The 17,188-nt window shown below is 43.5% G+C and overlaps 1 protein-coding gene across 1 annotated transcript in view; it reads left to right on the plus strand.

Annotated features, from left to right (window-relative positions):
* The window catches only part of lrp1bb (low density lipoprotein receptor-related protein 1Bb), a 433,776-nt gene that overhangs the window by 190,477 nt on the left and 226,111 nt on the right, over positions 1-17,188 (plus strand). Inside the window, exons 4-7 of the mRNA XM_046364065.1 lie at positions 8,232-8,351; positions 8,910-9,038; positions 12,669-12,926; positions 13,607-13,769. Coding sequence (XP_046220021.1) covers positions 8,232-8,351; positions 8,910-9,038; positions 12,669-12,926; positions 13,607-13,769 — 670 coding nt within the window. The remainder of the gene's footprint in view (positions 1-8,231; positions 8,352-8,909; positions 9,039-12,668; positions 12,927-13,606; positions 13,770-17,188) is intronic.

Raw genomic sequence — 17,188 nt, forward strand, 5'->3', positions numbered from 1 at the left:
TCCAGTTAAACATTAAACATCTCTAGAGTTGATTAGAGGAGACTGACACAATCAGAATATATAAAACCATATGTAGGGCATTATGACTAAAGGCTTTATGAATGCTAGTATCACAATTCTAAGTAAGGTGTTACCCATGGTTTTGCTATTTCTTTAGCCACAGAGAAGAAAGCAAGCATCACTTTCTACCTAGCTTTGTCTGCTATTAGATATGCAGATTATCGTTGGTTTGGATATCTTTAGGCCCAGCGTCTAGTCGTTTTACATGTTTTCTTCCCACAGAACAGGAAAGCATGCCAGTGATGAAAGATAAAGTCTTACTGAGTCTTACTAGATGTCATGTTTGTCATTTATTATCATGTCTTGTCCCTGTGCTCCCCATTCTGTTCGTTTCCCTCTGCTGGTCTTATTGGGTTCTTTCCCTCTTTCTATCCCTCTCTCTCCCCCTCCCCCTCTCACTCTCTCGCTCTCTCTTCTCTCTATCGTTCCGTTCCTGCTCCCAGCTGTTCCTATTCCCCTAATCATCATTTAGTCTTCCCACACCTGTTCCCGATCCTTTCCCCTGATTAGAGTCCCTATTTATTCCTTTGTGTTCCGTTCCTGTCCCGTCGGTTCCTTGTTTTGTATTCACCATGCTGTGATTGTGTTTCGCCCTGTCCTGTCGTGTTTTTTGCCTTCATCAGATGCTGCGTGTGAGCAGGTGTCTCTGTCTACTACGGCCTGCGCCTACCCGAAGCGACCTGCAGTCTGTGGCCGCTTCTCCAGTTATTCCCCTCTACAGACTAGAGGATTTCTGTTATTCCCTGTTTGGACTTAAATAAACTCTGTTTCTGTTAAGTCGCTTTTGGGTCCTCTTTCACCTGCATGACAGAAGGAACCGACCAAGGAATGGACCCAGCGACTTCAGACGCTCGTTACAATGCCGTCGAGATCCAAGGAGCCATGCTCGGCAGACACGAGCAGGAATTGTCTGCTGCTCGCCATGCCGTGGAGAACCTGGCCGCTCAGGTTTCCGACCTCTCTGGACAGTTCCAGAGTCTACGTCTCGTGCCACCTGTTACTTCCTGGCCTGCCGAGTCTCCAGAACCTAGGGTTAATAACCCACCTTGCTACTCCGGGCAGCCCACTGAGTGCCGCTCCTTTCTCACGCAGTGTGAGATTGTGTTCTCTCTCCAACCCAACACATACTCTAGAGAGAGAGCTCGGGTTGCTTACGTCATTTCACTCCTTACTGGCCGGGCTCGAGAATGGGGCACAGCTATCTGGGAGGCAAGGGCTGATTGCTCTAACAAGTTCCAGAACTTTAAAGAGGAGATGATTCGGGTTTTTGACCGTTCAGTTTTTGGTAGGGAGGCTTCTAGGGCCCTGGCTTCCTTATGCCAAGGTGAACGGTCCATAACGGATTATTCTATTGAGTTTCGCACTCTTGCTGCCTCTAGTGAGTGGAACGAGCCGGCGCTGCTCGCTCGTTTTCTGGAGGGACTCCACGCAGTGGTTAAGGATGAGATTCTCTCCCGGGAGGTTCCATCAGATGTGGACTCTTTGATTGCTCTCGCCATCCGCATAGAACGACGGGTAGATCTTCGTCACCGGGCTCGTGGAAGAGAGCTCGCATCAACGGTGTTTCCCTGCTCCGCATCGCAACCATCTCCCTCCTCTGGCTTTGAGACTGAGCCCATGCAGCTGGGAGGGATTCGCATCTCGACTAAGGAGAGGGAACGGAGGATCACCAACCGCCTGTGCCTCTATTGCGGAGTTGCTGGACATTTTGTTAATTCATGTCCAGTAAGAGGCCAGAGCCCATCAGTAAGCGGAGGGCTACTGGTGAGCGCTACTACTCAGGTCCCTTCATCTAGATCTTGTACTACTATGTCGGTCCATCTACGCTGGACCGGTTCGGGTGCTACATGCAGTGCCTTGATTGACTCTGGGGCTGAGGGTTGTTTCATGGACGAAGCATGGGTTCGGAAACATAACATTCCTTTCAGACCGTTAGACAGGCCTACGCCCATGTTTGCCTTAGATAGTAGTCATCTTCCCAGTATCAAATTTGAGACACTACCTTTAACTCTCACAGTATCTGGTAACCACAGTGAGACTATTTCTTTTTGATTTTCCGTTCACCGTTTACACCTGTTGTTTTGGGTCATCCCTGGCTAGTATGTCATAATCCTTCTATTAATTGGTCTAGTAATTCTATCCTATCCTGGAACGTTTCTTGTCATGTGAAGTGTTTAATGTCTGCCATCCCTCCCGTTTCTTCTGTCCCTACTTCTCAGGAGGAACCTGGCGATTTGACAGGAGTGCCGGAGGAATATCATGATCTGCGCACGGTCTTCAGTCGGTCCCGAGCCAACTCCCTTCCTCCTCACCGGTCGTATGATTGTAGTATTGATCTCCTTCCGGGGACCACTCCTCCTCGAGGTAGACTATACTCTCTGTCGGCTCCCGAACGTAAGGCTCTCGAGGATTATTTGTCTGTGTCTCTTGACGCCGGTACCATAGTGCCTTCTTCTTCTCCGGCCGGGGCGGGGTTCTTTTTGTTAAGAAGAAGGACGGTACTCTGCGCCCCTGCGTGGATTATCGAGGGCTGAATGACATAACGGTTAAGAATCGTTATCCGCTTCCCCTTATGTCATCAGCCTTCGAGATTCTGCAGGGAGCCAGGTGCTTTACTAAGTTGGACCTTCGTAACGCTTACCATCTCGTGCGCATCAGAGAGGGGGACGAGTGGAAAACGGCGTTTAACACTCCGTTAGGGCATTTTGAGTACCGGGTTCTGCCGTTCGGTCTCGCCAATGCGCCAGCTGTTTTTCAGGCATTAGTTAATGATGTTCTGAGAGACATGCTGAACATCTTTGTTTTTGTCTATCTTGACGATATCCTGATTTTTTCTCCGTCACTCGAGATTCATGTTCAGCACGTTCGACGTGTTCTACAGCGCCTTTTAGAGAATTGTCTCTACGTAAAGGCTGAGAAGTGCTCTTTTCATGTCTCCTCCGTTACTTTTCTCGGTTCCGTTATTTCCGCTGAAGGCATTCAGATGGATTCCGCTAAGGTCCAAGCTGTCAGTGATTGGCCCGTTCCAAGGTCACGTGTCGAGTTGCAGCGCTTTTTAGGTTTCGCTAATTTCTATCGGCGTTTCATTCGTAATTTCGGTCAAGTTGCTGCCCCTCTCACAGCTCTTACTTCTGTCAAGACGTGTTTTAAGTGGTCCGGTTCCGCCCAGGGAGCTTTTGATCTTCTTAAAGAACGTTTTACGTCCGCTCCTATCCTCGTTACTCCTGAGTCACTAGACAATTCATTGTCGAGGTTGACGCTTCAGAGGTAGGCGTGGGAGCCATTCTATCCCAGCGCTTCCAGTCTGACGATAAGGTTCATCCTTGCGCTTATTTTTCTCATCGCCTGTCGCCATCTGAGCGCAACTATGATGTGGGTAACCGTGAACTGCTCGCCATCCGCTTAGCCCTAGGCGAATGGCGACAGTGGTTGGAGGGGGCGACCGTTCCTTTTGTCGTTTGGACAGACCATAAGAACCTTGAGTACATCCGTTCTGCCAAACGACTTAATGCCCGTCAAGCTCGTTGGGCGTTGTTTTTCGCTCGTTTCGAGTTTGTGATTTCTTACCGTCCGGGTAGCAAGAACACCAAGCCTGATGCCTTATCCCGTCTGTTTAGTTCTTCTGTGGCTTCTACTGATCCCGAGGGGATTCTTCCTTATGGGCGTGTTGTCGGGTTAACAGTCTGGGGAATTGAAAGACAGGTTAAGCAAGCACTCACGCACACTGCGTCGCCGCGCGCTTGTCCTAGTAACCTCCTTTTCGTTCCTGTTTCCACTCGTCTGGCTGTTCTTCAGTGGGCTCACTCTGCCAAGTTAGCTGGTCATCCCGGTGTTCGAGGCACTCTTGCGTCTATTCGCCAGCGCTTTTGGTGGCCGACTCAGGAGCGTGACACGCGCCGTTTCGTGGCTGCTTGTTCGGACTGCGCGCAGACTAAGTCGGGTAACTCTCCTCCTGCCGGTCGTCTCAGACCGCTCCCCATTCCTTCTCGACCATGGTCTCACATCGCCTTAGACTTCATTACCGGTCTGCCTTTGTCTGCGGGGAAGACTGTGATTCTTACGGTTGTCGATAGGTTCTCTAAGGCGGCACATTTCATTCCCCTCGCTAAACTTCCTTCCGCTAAGGAGACGGCACAAATCATTATTGAGAATGTATTCAGAATTCATGGCCTTCCGTTAGACGCCGTTTCAGACAGAGGCCCGCAATTCACGTCACAGTTTTGGAGGGAGTTCTGTCGTTTGATTGGTGCGTCCGTCAGTCTCTCTTCCGGGTTTCATCCCCAGTCTAACGGTCAAGCAGAGAGGGCCAATCAGACGAATGGTCGCATACTACGCAGCCTTTCTTTCAGAAACCCTGCGTCTTGGGCAGAACAGCTCCCCTGGGCAGAATACGCTCACAATTCGCTTCCTTCGTCTGCTACCGGGTTATCTCCGTTTCAGAGTAGTCTGGGTTACCAGCCTCCTCTGTTCTCATCCCAGCTTGCCGAGTCCAGCGTTCCCTCCGCTCAAGCGTTTGTCCAACGTTGTGAGCGCACCTGGAGGAGGGTGAGGTCTGCACTTTGCCGTTACAGGGCACAGACGGTGAGAGCCGCCAATAAACACAGGATTAAGAGTCCAAGGTATTGTTGCGGCCAGAGAGTGTGGCTTTCCACTCGCAACCTTCCTCTTACGACAGCTTCTCGTAAGTTGACTCCGCGGTTCATTGGTCCGTTCCGTGTCTCCCAGGTCGTCAATCCTGTCGCTGTGCGACCTGCTTCTTCCGCGACATCTTCGTCGCGTCCATCCTGTCTTCCATGTCTCCTGTGTCAAGCCCTTTCTTCGCACCCCGTTCGTCTTCCCTCCCCCCTCCCGTCCTTGTCGAGAGCGCACCTATTTACAAGGTACATAAGATCATGGACATGCGTTCTCGGGGACGGGGTCACCAATACTTAGTGGATTGGGAGGGTTACGGTCCTGAGGAGAGGAGTTGGGTTCCGTCTCGGGACGTGCTGGACCGTTCACTCATCGATGATTTCCTCCGTTGCCGCCAGGATTCCTCCTCGAGTGCGCCAGGAGGCGCTCGGTGAGTGGGGGGGTACTGTCATGTTTGTCATTTATTATCATGTCTTGTCCCTGTGCTCCCCATTCTGTTCGTTTCCCTCTGCTGGTCTTATTGGGTTCTTTCCCTCTTTCTATCCCTCTCTCTCCCCCTCCCCCTCTCACTCTCTCGCTCTCTCTTCTCTCTATCGTTCCGTTCCTGCTCCCAGCTGTTCCTATTCCCCTAATCATCATTTAGTCTTCCCACACCTGTTCCCGATCCTTTCCCCTGATTAGAGTCCCTATTTATTCCTTTGTGTTCCGTTCCTGTCCCGTCGGTTCCTTGTTTTGTATTCACCATGCTGTGATTGTGTTTCGCCCTGTCCTGTCGTGTTTTTTGCCTTCATCAGATGCTGCGTGTGAGCAGGTGTCTCTGTCTACTACGGCCTGCGCCTACCCGAAGCGACCTGCAGTCTGTGGCCGCTTCTCCAGTTATTCCCCTCTACAGACTAGAGGATTTCTGTTATTCCCTGTTTGGACTTAAATAAACTCTGTTTCTGTTAAGTCGCTTTTGGGTCCTCTTTCACCTGCATGACACTAGATGAAAGGAGCAAAATAGACAATAGGAGAGGGGGGCATTTAGAGAGTACGCGCCACAAAATACATAGACAAAATGGTACATTTGAGCTATTTCAATAAAGTATGTCTTTCAGTTGTGACCAAAATTATATTGTCTGTGTATCATACAGCTCTTGCCAGTAAAATATTATTTATTTAGACAGTTAATTACCTTACCGTGTGTGTGTGTGTGTGTGTGTGTGTGTGTGTGTGTGTGTGTGTGTGTGTGTGTGTGTGTGTGTGTGTGTGTGTGTGTGTGTGTGTGTGTGTGTGTGTGTGTGTGTGTGTGTGTGTGTGTGTGTGTGTGTGTGTGTGTGCGCACGTGTGTGTGTGCGCACGCGTGTGCGCTTGCGTGCATGCATTTGTGTGCTGTGGGTGCATACTTGTTTGAATGTGTGTGTGTGTGTGTTTTGCTGTGTTTATATTTTCGTGTACAGTATTGTATTGCATTGGCATTCATACAGGATGATTTCAAAGATGCCTTCAGAATTAAATAATCCAACAGAGATGTCTTTATCATTACCAGTTAATGTACTGGTTTCCAACAGCCACACAGACAGCTTGTCTATTGCACCTGCCATCTCACCACCCGACCAATACATCTTCATGTGTCAGCAAGCTAACAGGAAAGACACCTCTATAAATTCCTACGCTTTTAAAACTGTCATCTTCCTCAGAATTGATGCATTTTAATTCCTAAACACAACACCAATATCCTCCACACAGATAGTGATGTTCTGAAACTTTGATTATTGGCTGAGCTCACTGATGTCTTGATGTCTAAGTATATGTTGTCAGGAGTTTGCTTGGTTCTGCCGAGACGTTCCCAGATTGTTTTAAATGCTCTGTTGTTGGAAATAGAAGAAAACAAGTCAAATCAATGAGTAGCCTGAACAGCCTTTATCCTAAGGGTTTCTATTTGACAGTAATTAATGCTCGGTGATAGCAAATCTATCTTTTCAGCAATTAAAACTTTCCCTGTTTTTTAAGCTTATTATTTTCTATCTGTCACTTATTCCATTGAACATCTATGAAGTCTTAAATTGCTGGTCTTTTGTTCCGGTCTGTACAGAGAATGGTGTTACACAAAGAACATCAGAACAATAGAATGAACGCTAGCTAGGGACATAAGAAGTTGTCCCTCTCAGAACTGCTATCAGTCATTTTATATTCCATGTAGACAAGTGTTTCAAAATGAAACACTAATGTGTTCCACAAAGTCATTTTAGAATGCTTTGCTTGCGATAGACTAGTGTGCACAGAGAAAAACGAGATTGAACTTCACTCAACTTTGTAGAGTTCCCCCATTAGTTAACACTATCAATGTTTGTGTGAGATTGAATCAACACCATATTAGTGACTTCCAATGCAACATACTGAAACAAAACTAATATGTAAGCGATTTTGTTGTAAGCAGAATGCATCGGAGTAGGATTCTATTGCATTGAAAGGCACGACTCAGGCCGTACTCTACACAGACCAGTGCCCCATAACCAATCAGAGCTGCAGTAGACCTATATGCAAAAATGACCATTGCCATATATCGATACGTGCCATTCACTTTGAACTGGACTGTTTTTATAGCATGAGCTGTTGTGTGTAGATGTGCTTGTTTTGAGATTGAAAGTGAGAGTGACATGTAGCGACGTGTGCACATTTGTATATTTGTTCATATCCTTTGCTAGTTCGTGAGATATTATCCCAGTTATAGATCATTTGTAGTCAGTAATGGGAGGGTGATTGCTTCCTACAAGAGCACAAAAATGATGCATTTTCTAGACATCTTTGAAAACCGAGTTCGGTAAAGAGATTTTTTTTGTCTTAACGAGGCAGTGTTGTATTTTGCGACAGGCTTGAAAAATAGGCAGGCGTTCACTCCCATCATTTTGAGTCTTCATGAGAAAGATTCAGTGTCTTTAATTTTTTGGTTGCTTTGAATGTTTCATTGTGTAGTGTATTAAAGAGTCTTTACAAGATATGGAGGCTAAGAAAGTTTCTGTAATGTTTTAAAAATTGCTTTTACAAAAAAAATGATTGACTGTCATCCACTGTCATCCTTGACAACTAAAATGAACTTAGGGTACTCTGCTTCAATAATACTTTTCTGTGCAGTTCTATGCAGCAAAATACTTCAATAATACTTTAGCCCGATTGTGTGCAGCACAGTATGCCGATTTAAGTCTGCAAATGGAAAGTACTGTACAGAGAGCCGTTTTTTTCCTCTAGTAATTTCCATAATGTTTCTAACATTCTAAGTCTCTGTAGAGAGCACATCTACTTCTGTCATTTAAATGTTGAGTTAGCAGCTACATGAGAGGCTGTCTTCCCACACATTTTGTATTTCTGTGTGGCATTTCCCAGATACTGACTGTACTGTTGCGCAACACCTAATGATCCCTGCCGTGAGCTCAGGACTGTCAAACTCCTCCACTGATGGGAAAAGAAGGGCTTTGAGGAGCAAGAAGAAAATCAAAAAGCAATTTACATGTGTTCCCTCCTCTCTCTCTCTCTCTCTCTCTTGCTCTCTCTCTCCACAGAGCTGTTGTCAGCTTGCCATGAGCTGCGTTGCCGCTATGGCTGCGTCATGACGAGAAACGGAACCTTCTGTTTCTGCGCTGACGGCTTTGAGGTTGGTGAGGATGGGACAAGCTGCAGAGGTAAGCATCGTTAATGCTGTCGGGCGAGTTGCATCTCTCCTCTATCTCCCTTTTCCCTCTCTCTATCTCCTCTCCTCTCTCCTTCACCCTAGGCCAAACTTCTCAAATTAACTGAATAGGCAGGAGGCCTATAGGAAATTAGGACCATCTGTCTGGAGGCAGGGTTGTTCTCCCCTGACCCCGTCAGTAGCAGCCCAGTCCAGTCTGACAGCTGTTGGGACATACTGTGACATGAGACTTCTATCAGAGGTCAGGGGTTAGAGGGATCTCTGGTGGGTTTTAGATTCAGTTCTGTATCCAAGGTATGGTTAGAATTATGTACAGTAACTCTGCTTCACAACATACAGTACAGTATAGTACAGTAAATGCATAACAGTTCATTACAGTAAAGCACCATGATTTTATTCACACTACAGGATCCAATGACTTTCCAACACTTGGTTGTGTGGTAATCATTTCTAAGGTGATACAGTGAGGGCCACATTAAGTATGCTTTATGTATTTGGGTCATGTTTGAGCAAACCTAATTTGTTACAAATGGCACCCCTCTCTCCCCAGATCATGATGAATGTGCTGTGTACGGAGCATGTAGCCAAACCTGCTTGAACACCTACGGGTCATATAGATGCAGCTGTACAGAGGGATACATCTTACAGAATGACAGAACATCCTGCACAGCCAAACAAGGTGAGAATAACAACACTGTATTATAAAACAACATCATCTGCATATATGCCATATAGTCTTTATTTCTATTAATAACTTAGAGGAGATAGAAGATAGAAGGTACAATTTTCTATGTTCAACCATCCTGGGGGCTTGGGTATAGGAATAGGCCTAATTCCTCTTAACCTTGTTTTTCAGTGTTGGGTAGCTTCAGTATTGGAAAGATGAATTTGTTCCACCACTGACCACATCTATCTTCCACCAGGGAATGGGAATGCAGTAGTAGATATGGTCAGGTTAGGATAATGAGGGAATTAATGATCTCGAGGTTTTAACTGGGAGCCATCTCAACACCCAGGGAGTGTTTTATGGTGAGACAATACCTGGCATTGCCTTGATTTACGTTATGGTCCGATAGCTGAAAAAATAACTCACTTCATTTGTTTGGTATAATACAATATGCAGTAGTGTTCCAGTCTACACAGACAAACATTTAGCCTTGTGCCATATACTGTTTTCTGTATTGGCCATCGTAGTGTATGATACATTTTTAGGATGTGATGATGATACATACTCTACTGTGTGAAAGTAGCCTGAAGCAAAGCAGCACACCTAGCTGGGGAGAGTCACACTGTTGCAGCTTTTAATCAATGTGACTGGTTTCCTACCAGGAATAAACTGAATATGATTACCCATAAACTTAACTGAACCCAATGCTCACACACATTAATATTAATTTAGCGGAGAAAGATTGCAGCACAGGGTTAACTATGGGGTTGCCGTTAGTTGTAAAAGCTCATGAATATAAATGTCAGGAGCATATTCTCTCAGAGGCCATGCATGAGATGGTGAAATGGTAGAGGATAGAAAACACATTAATGCAGGGTTCCCCAATTGGTGGCCCGCGAGTTTTGGTTGGCCCCCCAAGTTTTCTGAGCAGAAAACAAATATGTATACTTAAAAATATAAAAACTAAAAACACCAGGAAATCAGCTCCAAGTGATTTTAATTTTGGAAATATTTTCCCAAGTGTTCCCACGCATAATAGAGACTTGATCGTATACAAATGTAAGCAAGGTGTGAAATGATTATGTTTTAGTCAAATATATCTGTTTGGCCTTCTTTTGGTCAATTTGCAGTCTGCAAATTATTTGTATTTATGTTCTGGCCCCCCAAACATCCACTCAAGAAAAAATTGGCCTGCGGCTGAAACTAGATGATCTCTGCATTAATATCTAATTATAGTTTTTTTTAATATACCGCAGAAACACATTTTTTCTTCTTCAACATTTGAATCAATAATTTTTCATCAGGATGTTAAAAGGTTATGATTATATATGTTGTGTCTTTGGCTATGCCAGATTAAGTGATATGACATGCTATTCTATAAAATCCTTTCTCTGTAATTAATATTACTTGATTGAGCTAATCAGGTAAATGTAATTAACTAGAAAGTCGGGGAATCACGAAATAATATTCATAGAGCTGTTATCTTCCGAATAAACTCTTAAAGACCTAGTAATATTTTTATCAATAGCAGTCAATATTAATCGTCACCTTATTTCAGTCTCATCTGAAAGTTGTAAATTCTTGGTTATATTCACGAACCCTGGCTAACAAGTTGAATCTGCAATACAAAATTGGGTTCAATTAGTTATTTACTAAATACCTAACTAATCACACAGAATTGCATATGCACAGAATGAATCATACCTTGATTACAAATTATGTCATAAAGGAAAACATCCCTAGCGGACGGAACACATATGACAGCTGGTTACACAAAGAAAAAGGGGCTGGGTTTGAGTGAAAGAGTGGGAAGACTGAAGAACAAAGGGAAAAGTGATGTGTCTATTGGGCCATAGGCAGCTACTCTATAGTAAATACAGAATCTTTTGCATTCTAAATTACCGCCCATTTGGAAAAGGAAAATGCAATAAATATTTACTCTGAGCTGTGCTTCGGTAGGTTGGTCATAGATGCTGGTCATGTTGGCCAACAGAGATCTTCCTGTCCTCGGAAGAATCTGGTGGTAAATTGAATACGTTGTAGTAACGTTGTTGTGTGGTAGACGGAATACTCTGTCTGTTCTTTCCTAGCTCACGTTTGCAGCTGCTGTTGCTAACTCAATGGCTAGGAGGTATCACTTCTGTAGCGAATAAAAGTTCAAAGTTCATACCAATCGCAACCAAAGCTCACGGTGAGGTTGGTTTCGCTCTGTAGTTATTATCTGAAACCTTCTGGCATCGGATCGTCATCCTAATGTACCCGGAACAGAAAGTTATATTGTCGTCAAGGCTTTATATAGGAAGGGAGAGGAGGGCGTGTTTCATAGTTTATAACCAATGTTTCTTCACGTTGGCGGGCCACTGAGTTAGGCCTAATTCACCCATGAAAACACAATTCTCACATTTTAGACGCTAAAATCACATTTCATACCCTCCCAAATAATTTTGTATTCAAACATTTAAATTGCACAACAATTCCATGTGAATCTGATAACTATAATGTGTAGACTTTCCACTGTACCGTTTATGTCATCCTATCATTGATGAGAATGTCTCAGATGACAACCGAACTGACATCATATTCATTAAGTACCAACGCATATGTTCAACTGGTTGGATTACCAAAATATGGTTAATTTCCCCCACCTTCTGATGTTCCCAGAATCTCTGTTTAGCAAAGGCTATTCAAGAGTCCCTCTGTAGAGAAGGGAGAAAGGTATTTATGATTTATGGGGGGGGGGGGTCATAAACCTTACCCACAGGCCAATGTCATGACATATAATACAATACTTTTCCCTTGCACTTTCCAAAAAACCACCAGTACCAACATTCTGTGACATTTTCCCTTGACCTGATTACATTATCATGAATCAAAACCATATTACTGTCTCTCTCCAACTCTCTTAGGTAATTGCAGTTTTAGAAATTATGTTAATGGTGGATAACAATGTTTTTCATGCAGGACTTGTTTGACACATGTTGTACAGTACAGTAGAGAAACATAGAGTTCATATTTTGTTGAATGAAGACCACAGTTTTGCATTCAAGAGAACAATGTCTTTGTCAGAGAGCTTGACTGGCACCTCAAATGGCACCCTATTCCCCTATGGGCCCTGGTCAAATGTATTGCGTTACATAGGAAATAGAGTGCCATTTGGGATGCAGAAAATGTGATTCTATGAGAAAACCAAAGCCCCTTCCATGCTACAATGGTATCTCATGGAGTTATAGGCAGCTCCTAAAGGTTGGCTTAGAGGGATCAGGGTAAAGATAAGTGTTTTTCACAGTGGAAACACTGATTTATTGCCCATATTAGGAGAGCCAGCCCTGACTTGAACTTGTGTGGGGGATCGGGATAAAGCAGGGCTTTTTGGGGTGAGCTCAGTAGCAGAGAAAGTACACGGTCAATTAGGCCTCAGACATGGGTTGTGTTAGCTTTGCAGTAAGGAAGAGATAACAGCTGAAGAGAACATTAAATCTGATATAGCTTTGATGTGTTGCTCGTTCCTTATGGATATTGTTCTGTTCAGTTATAAATTACAGAAATGAACTGAAGAAAATCCAGTTTTTTTTAAATATATCATCCACATCGGAGTCCTCCTGGGGTGATTTTCCCCCAACTATTTTTCTTCTTGTGTTCCAGATCCTGGCGACAGTCCTCCAGCTCTGCTGTTTGTAAGGTCAGATCACATAGCAACCACAAGACTAAACGGATCTAATCTACAGACTTTGAGACTGTTGGATAAATATGGATCCCTTTCATTGGATTACTATTACCAGGAAGAGGAAGTGTGTTGGCTTCTATCCTCAGATTCCACTGGAAGGCTTCGCTGTGCTAAGATGAAGAATCTGAATGGATTTACAATGGAAAAGGATATCAAAACAGTACAAAGTTTACAAAGTACGTCTTGCATTGTGTCAAGTTGTCAAGGAAATTCTCTCGCTTACAATGTTTAGCAACTATTGATTCAGAAACCCTTAAAACGCTCCCTGTCTCACTCTTTCCCTAACTCTGCCTCCCTCTATGTCTCTATTTTTCCCACTAACTTTCACAATGTACACCTAGAAAAAAGGGTTCCAAAAGGAACCTCTGTAGAAAAGGGTTCTACCTGGAACCAAAAATGGTTCTTCAAATGGTTCTCCTATGGGGACAGCCGAGGATCTATTTTAGGTTCTAGATGGCACCTTTAAGAGTGTAGAAAATGCTTACCCAATGAACTTCCCATGGTCACTTTCTACTTCAGGATCATTGTAGTGCAATTAGGTTTGGAATGCTTTAGGCACATGTGTTTAAGACAACCTAGCTATTCTATCCTGTTTATTCAAGAATTTAAGGAATGCTGCTCACGCTCAGTATTCCATCAATGTCAGATTCCAAACTTACTACACATATAGTACCTTACATTCAGTTATGTGTCTTTACCTTTAGTAAATAAAATGAATGTAAATGAGAAAATGTGATCTAACATAATGGAAGATGAACAAGTTTATCCTCACAACATGTAATTTGATACAAATATATTTGATCAAAGAAAGGTTTAATGGCAAGAGTTTAATGACATTCTTTGTTTTTCTCCATAGATGTAGAGCATATGACCATCGATTGGCTCACTGGAAACTTTTACTTTGTGGACCGTGTAAGCGACAGGATATTTGTTTGCAACCGTGTTGGGGATACCTGTGTCACCATTATAGATTTAGATCTGACCAATCCTAAAGGAATCGCTGTGGATCCACTTATGGGGTGAGTTAGCTTTGTACACTTTCTTTGAGCAACCTATAGTATCCCTGACTTCCATTGGATCCATCTATTGTCACTGATCTTGTCACATACCCATCATATGCATTTTTGAGTGTCCATTTTAAATGACATAGAAACCAGTTGGCTGTTATTCAATCAACTGCATATAGTGTTTTTTTCCAGATAGCACTTCTAGAAGTGTGTTTGTTTTCCACTGTAACACATCACAGATTGGGGTAGTAAACACTTCAAAACTGGCACTTCTGAAAAAGCATTCCAGAAACCCACTACAGTGTGTTCAATTGATTGAATATAAGCCTTTCTCTAAATGTTAAGTCTTTAAAACCTGTAGCCTACCGTACCATATAACAATATGCATGATTGCAGATGTTTGCTTTACTTTCAGAGCATGTCTAGCATAATTTGCTGGGGAGGCAGTGCTCCAGACAGCTCCCACTGTCACTACCTTGGTTACCTTGTCCTGGACCTGCTGTTATCGACTCTCTCTCTCTACAGCATTTGCTGTCTCTAATTCTGAATGCTCGGCTATGAAAAGCCAACTGACATTTACTCCTTAGGTGCTGACCTGTTGCACCCTCTACAACCACTGTGATTATTATTATTTGACCTTGCTGGTCATCTATGAACGTTTGAACATCTTGGCCATGTACTGTTATAATCTCCACCCGGCACAGCCAGAAGAGGACTGGCCACCACTCAGAGCCTGGTTCCTCTCTAGGTTTCTTCCTAGGTTCCTGCCTTTCTAGGGAGTTTTTCCTAGCCACCATGCTTCTGCTGGGTTAGGCTGGGTTTCTGTATAAGACTTTGTGACATCGGCTGATGTTAAATAGGCTTTATAAATATATTTGATTGATATTAGTATTCACTGATTTCCCCTCACATCCCCCAGTATAAAACTCCCTATTTGTGTTTCTGTCACCACAGCAAAGTACCCAAGCCACTGTTTGGTGAGATAAAATGGCTCTCTGAAACTCTTGCTTCAAACTAAATCCTGAAATGTATGGAGGAGGGAGAGAACAAGTGAAAAGTGAGGCAATACAAAGAGTCCTCCAAGGAGAGAATGGAGGCCTGATTATGGAGTCATCAGCAGCTAAAAGGGCTTCTGTTCTGTTGTAATATTCCCAGGGAGAAGGAACCCATGAGCTCAACAGAGAGAGTCAGCCCCATTATATTCATGAGGTTATAAGAACAGGCATGCATTCAGAGCAGCTTTTTAATGAGAAGCCTTTCTCTGAGAGATGCTGTATCGTAGCACCGGGGCTCTTAGCAGAGCAAAGACCATTCACAGTGCAAACAATATCAGAATGAGAGCACCGGAGCTTCTCATCTCAACGTGTGTTACTTGGCGGTTATATACGAGCCTCGATTATACCTGTCCTCTTAAAGCTAATATGTACTCTGAACTAATTTGATGGATAAAACATTTACAGTTCTTTCCCTCAACTAACCTCAGTGTCCAGATTATTCAATCTAACTTCAGATGCATGCCTCTGGTTCTCAGTATAGCTCCTCTATCACTAAATAATACAGTGTCTACTCTGCACAGCAAAATGATTCCTGTGAAGTGAAATGTTTATTGATACACGGATGTTAGATTGATTTCTCACATTCTCGCAATGTGTTCCCCCACTTCATTCCCCAAAACGTTTCCATCATATTAGGGCTGGGCATCATGGCATAAAAATCATATCTCTATTTTTTTTTTTTTTTTACGATTCACGATATATATGTAGAGTGTTTTTTACATTTTCTCTAAATAAGCTTTGTTCCACAGTTAAAGGTCAATAAACTGCATTTGAAATAGTCAGGAATAATCTAATGAGGGGCATGTAAAATTATACCTAGGCTAAATCAAAACCTTCCACAACAATAAGACCTACTAATAATTGAATTATTTTCTAAAAACAGTTTAACGTGCACTGCAATAATCACTTTCAAGTCTGTCTATGAAAATGCCATTTTTGTTACTGATTTTACCAAAACCATGCACAATGCACATCCACTAATAATAACCAACTTCTTGTAGCAGGCACTAGCTTTCTTGTAGCGGCAGGTAGCCTAGTGGTTAGAGCGTTGGGCCAGTAACCAAAAGGTTGCTAGTAGATTGAATCCCCGAGCTGACAAGGTAAAAATCTGTCGTTCTGCCCCTAAACAAGGCAGTTAACTCACTGTTCCTAGTCCATCATTGTAAATAAGTATTTGTTTTTAACTGACTTGCCTAGTTAAATAAAGGTTAAATAAAAAAAATTAATACAGGTCTCATAAACAATCTCTCAAGGACAAGCCCATGTGCTAGTCAATCAATCAATCAAATGTATTTATAGAGCCTGTTTTACAAAAGCAGTTGTCACAAAGTGCTTATACGAAAGCCGAGTCTAAAACCCTGGAAAGCAAGCAATGCAGATGTAGAGGCACGGTGGCTAGGACAAACTCCCTAGAAAGGCAGGAACATAGGAAGCTACCTGGAGAGGAACCACGCTCTGAGGGGTGGCCAGTCCTCTTCTGGCTGTGCCGGATGGAGATTATAAGAGTACATGGCCATTAAGGCCAGATAGTTCTTCAAGATGTTAAAATGTTCATAGAAGACCAGCAGAGTCGAATAATAATCACAGTGGTTGTAGAGGGTGAAAGAGGTCAGCACCTCGGGAGTTAAGGTCAGTTGGCTTTTCATAGCAGAGCATGTAGAGGATGAAACAGCAGCAGAACAACAGAAACTGGGTCAGCAGCACGACCAGGTGGACTAGGGATGGGGACAGCCAGGAGTCAACAGGCCAGGTAGTCCTGAGGCATGGTCCGAGTGCTCAGGTCCTCTGAGAGTGGAGAGAGCAAGAAAGATGGGAGAATTAGTGGGATCATATCTAAGATTACACAGGACACCAGATAAGACAGGATAATTACACCAGATATAACATACTGACCCTAGCCCTCCGGCATGTAGACTATTGCAGCATAGATACAGGATACAGGGGTCGGGGGACACTGTGGCCCAATCCAAAGTTACTCCCAGACAGGGACAACCAGGCAGGATATAACTTCACCCACTTTGGCAAAGCACAAACCTCACACCACTAAAGGGATAGTAGCCAGGTAATCTTATATTTCAAGTCTAGCCAACTTGGATTTATTTGCGTGTTAACAAGGTAGAAAAGTTGAACAAACTGTTATGAATAGACCTTCCTGTCAGTCTCCAACTGTTTGAACAACATACCCTGTTCACTTTGTTTAGATATTGAAATGAAGTGGCCTACCAGGATAAGAAGTAGCTTATTTCTCAGACTGAGAACGTGTTGCCAATTCCTTATATAAATGTGTCTTTTTATACTCATTGTATATTTATAAAAACAGACTAGACAGCTAGCGGTAACAGACACTGAGCTTTAATTTTCCACAACATGTTCATT

Source organism: Oncorhynchus gorbuscha, linkage group LG09 (assembly GCF_021184085.1).
Source record: "Oncorhynchus gorbuscha isolate QuinsamMale2020 ecotype Even-year linkage group LG09, OgorEven_v1.0, whole genome shotgun sequence".
Taxonomy (NCBI): domain Eukaryota; kingdom Metazoa; phylum Chordata; class Actinopteri; order Salmoniformes; family Salmonidae; genus Oncorhynchus; species Oncorhynchus gorbuscha.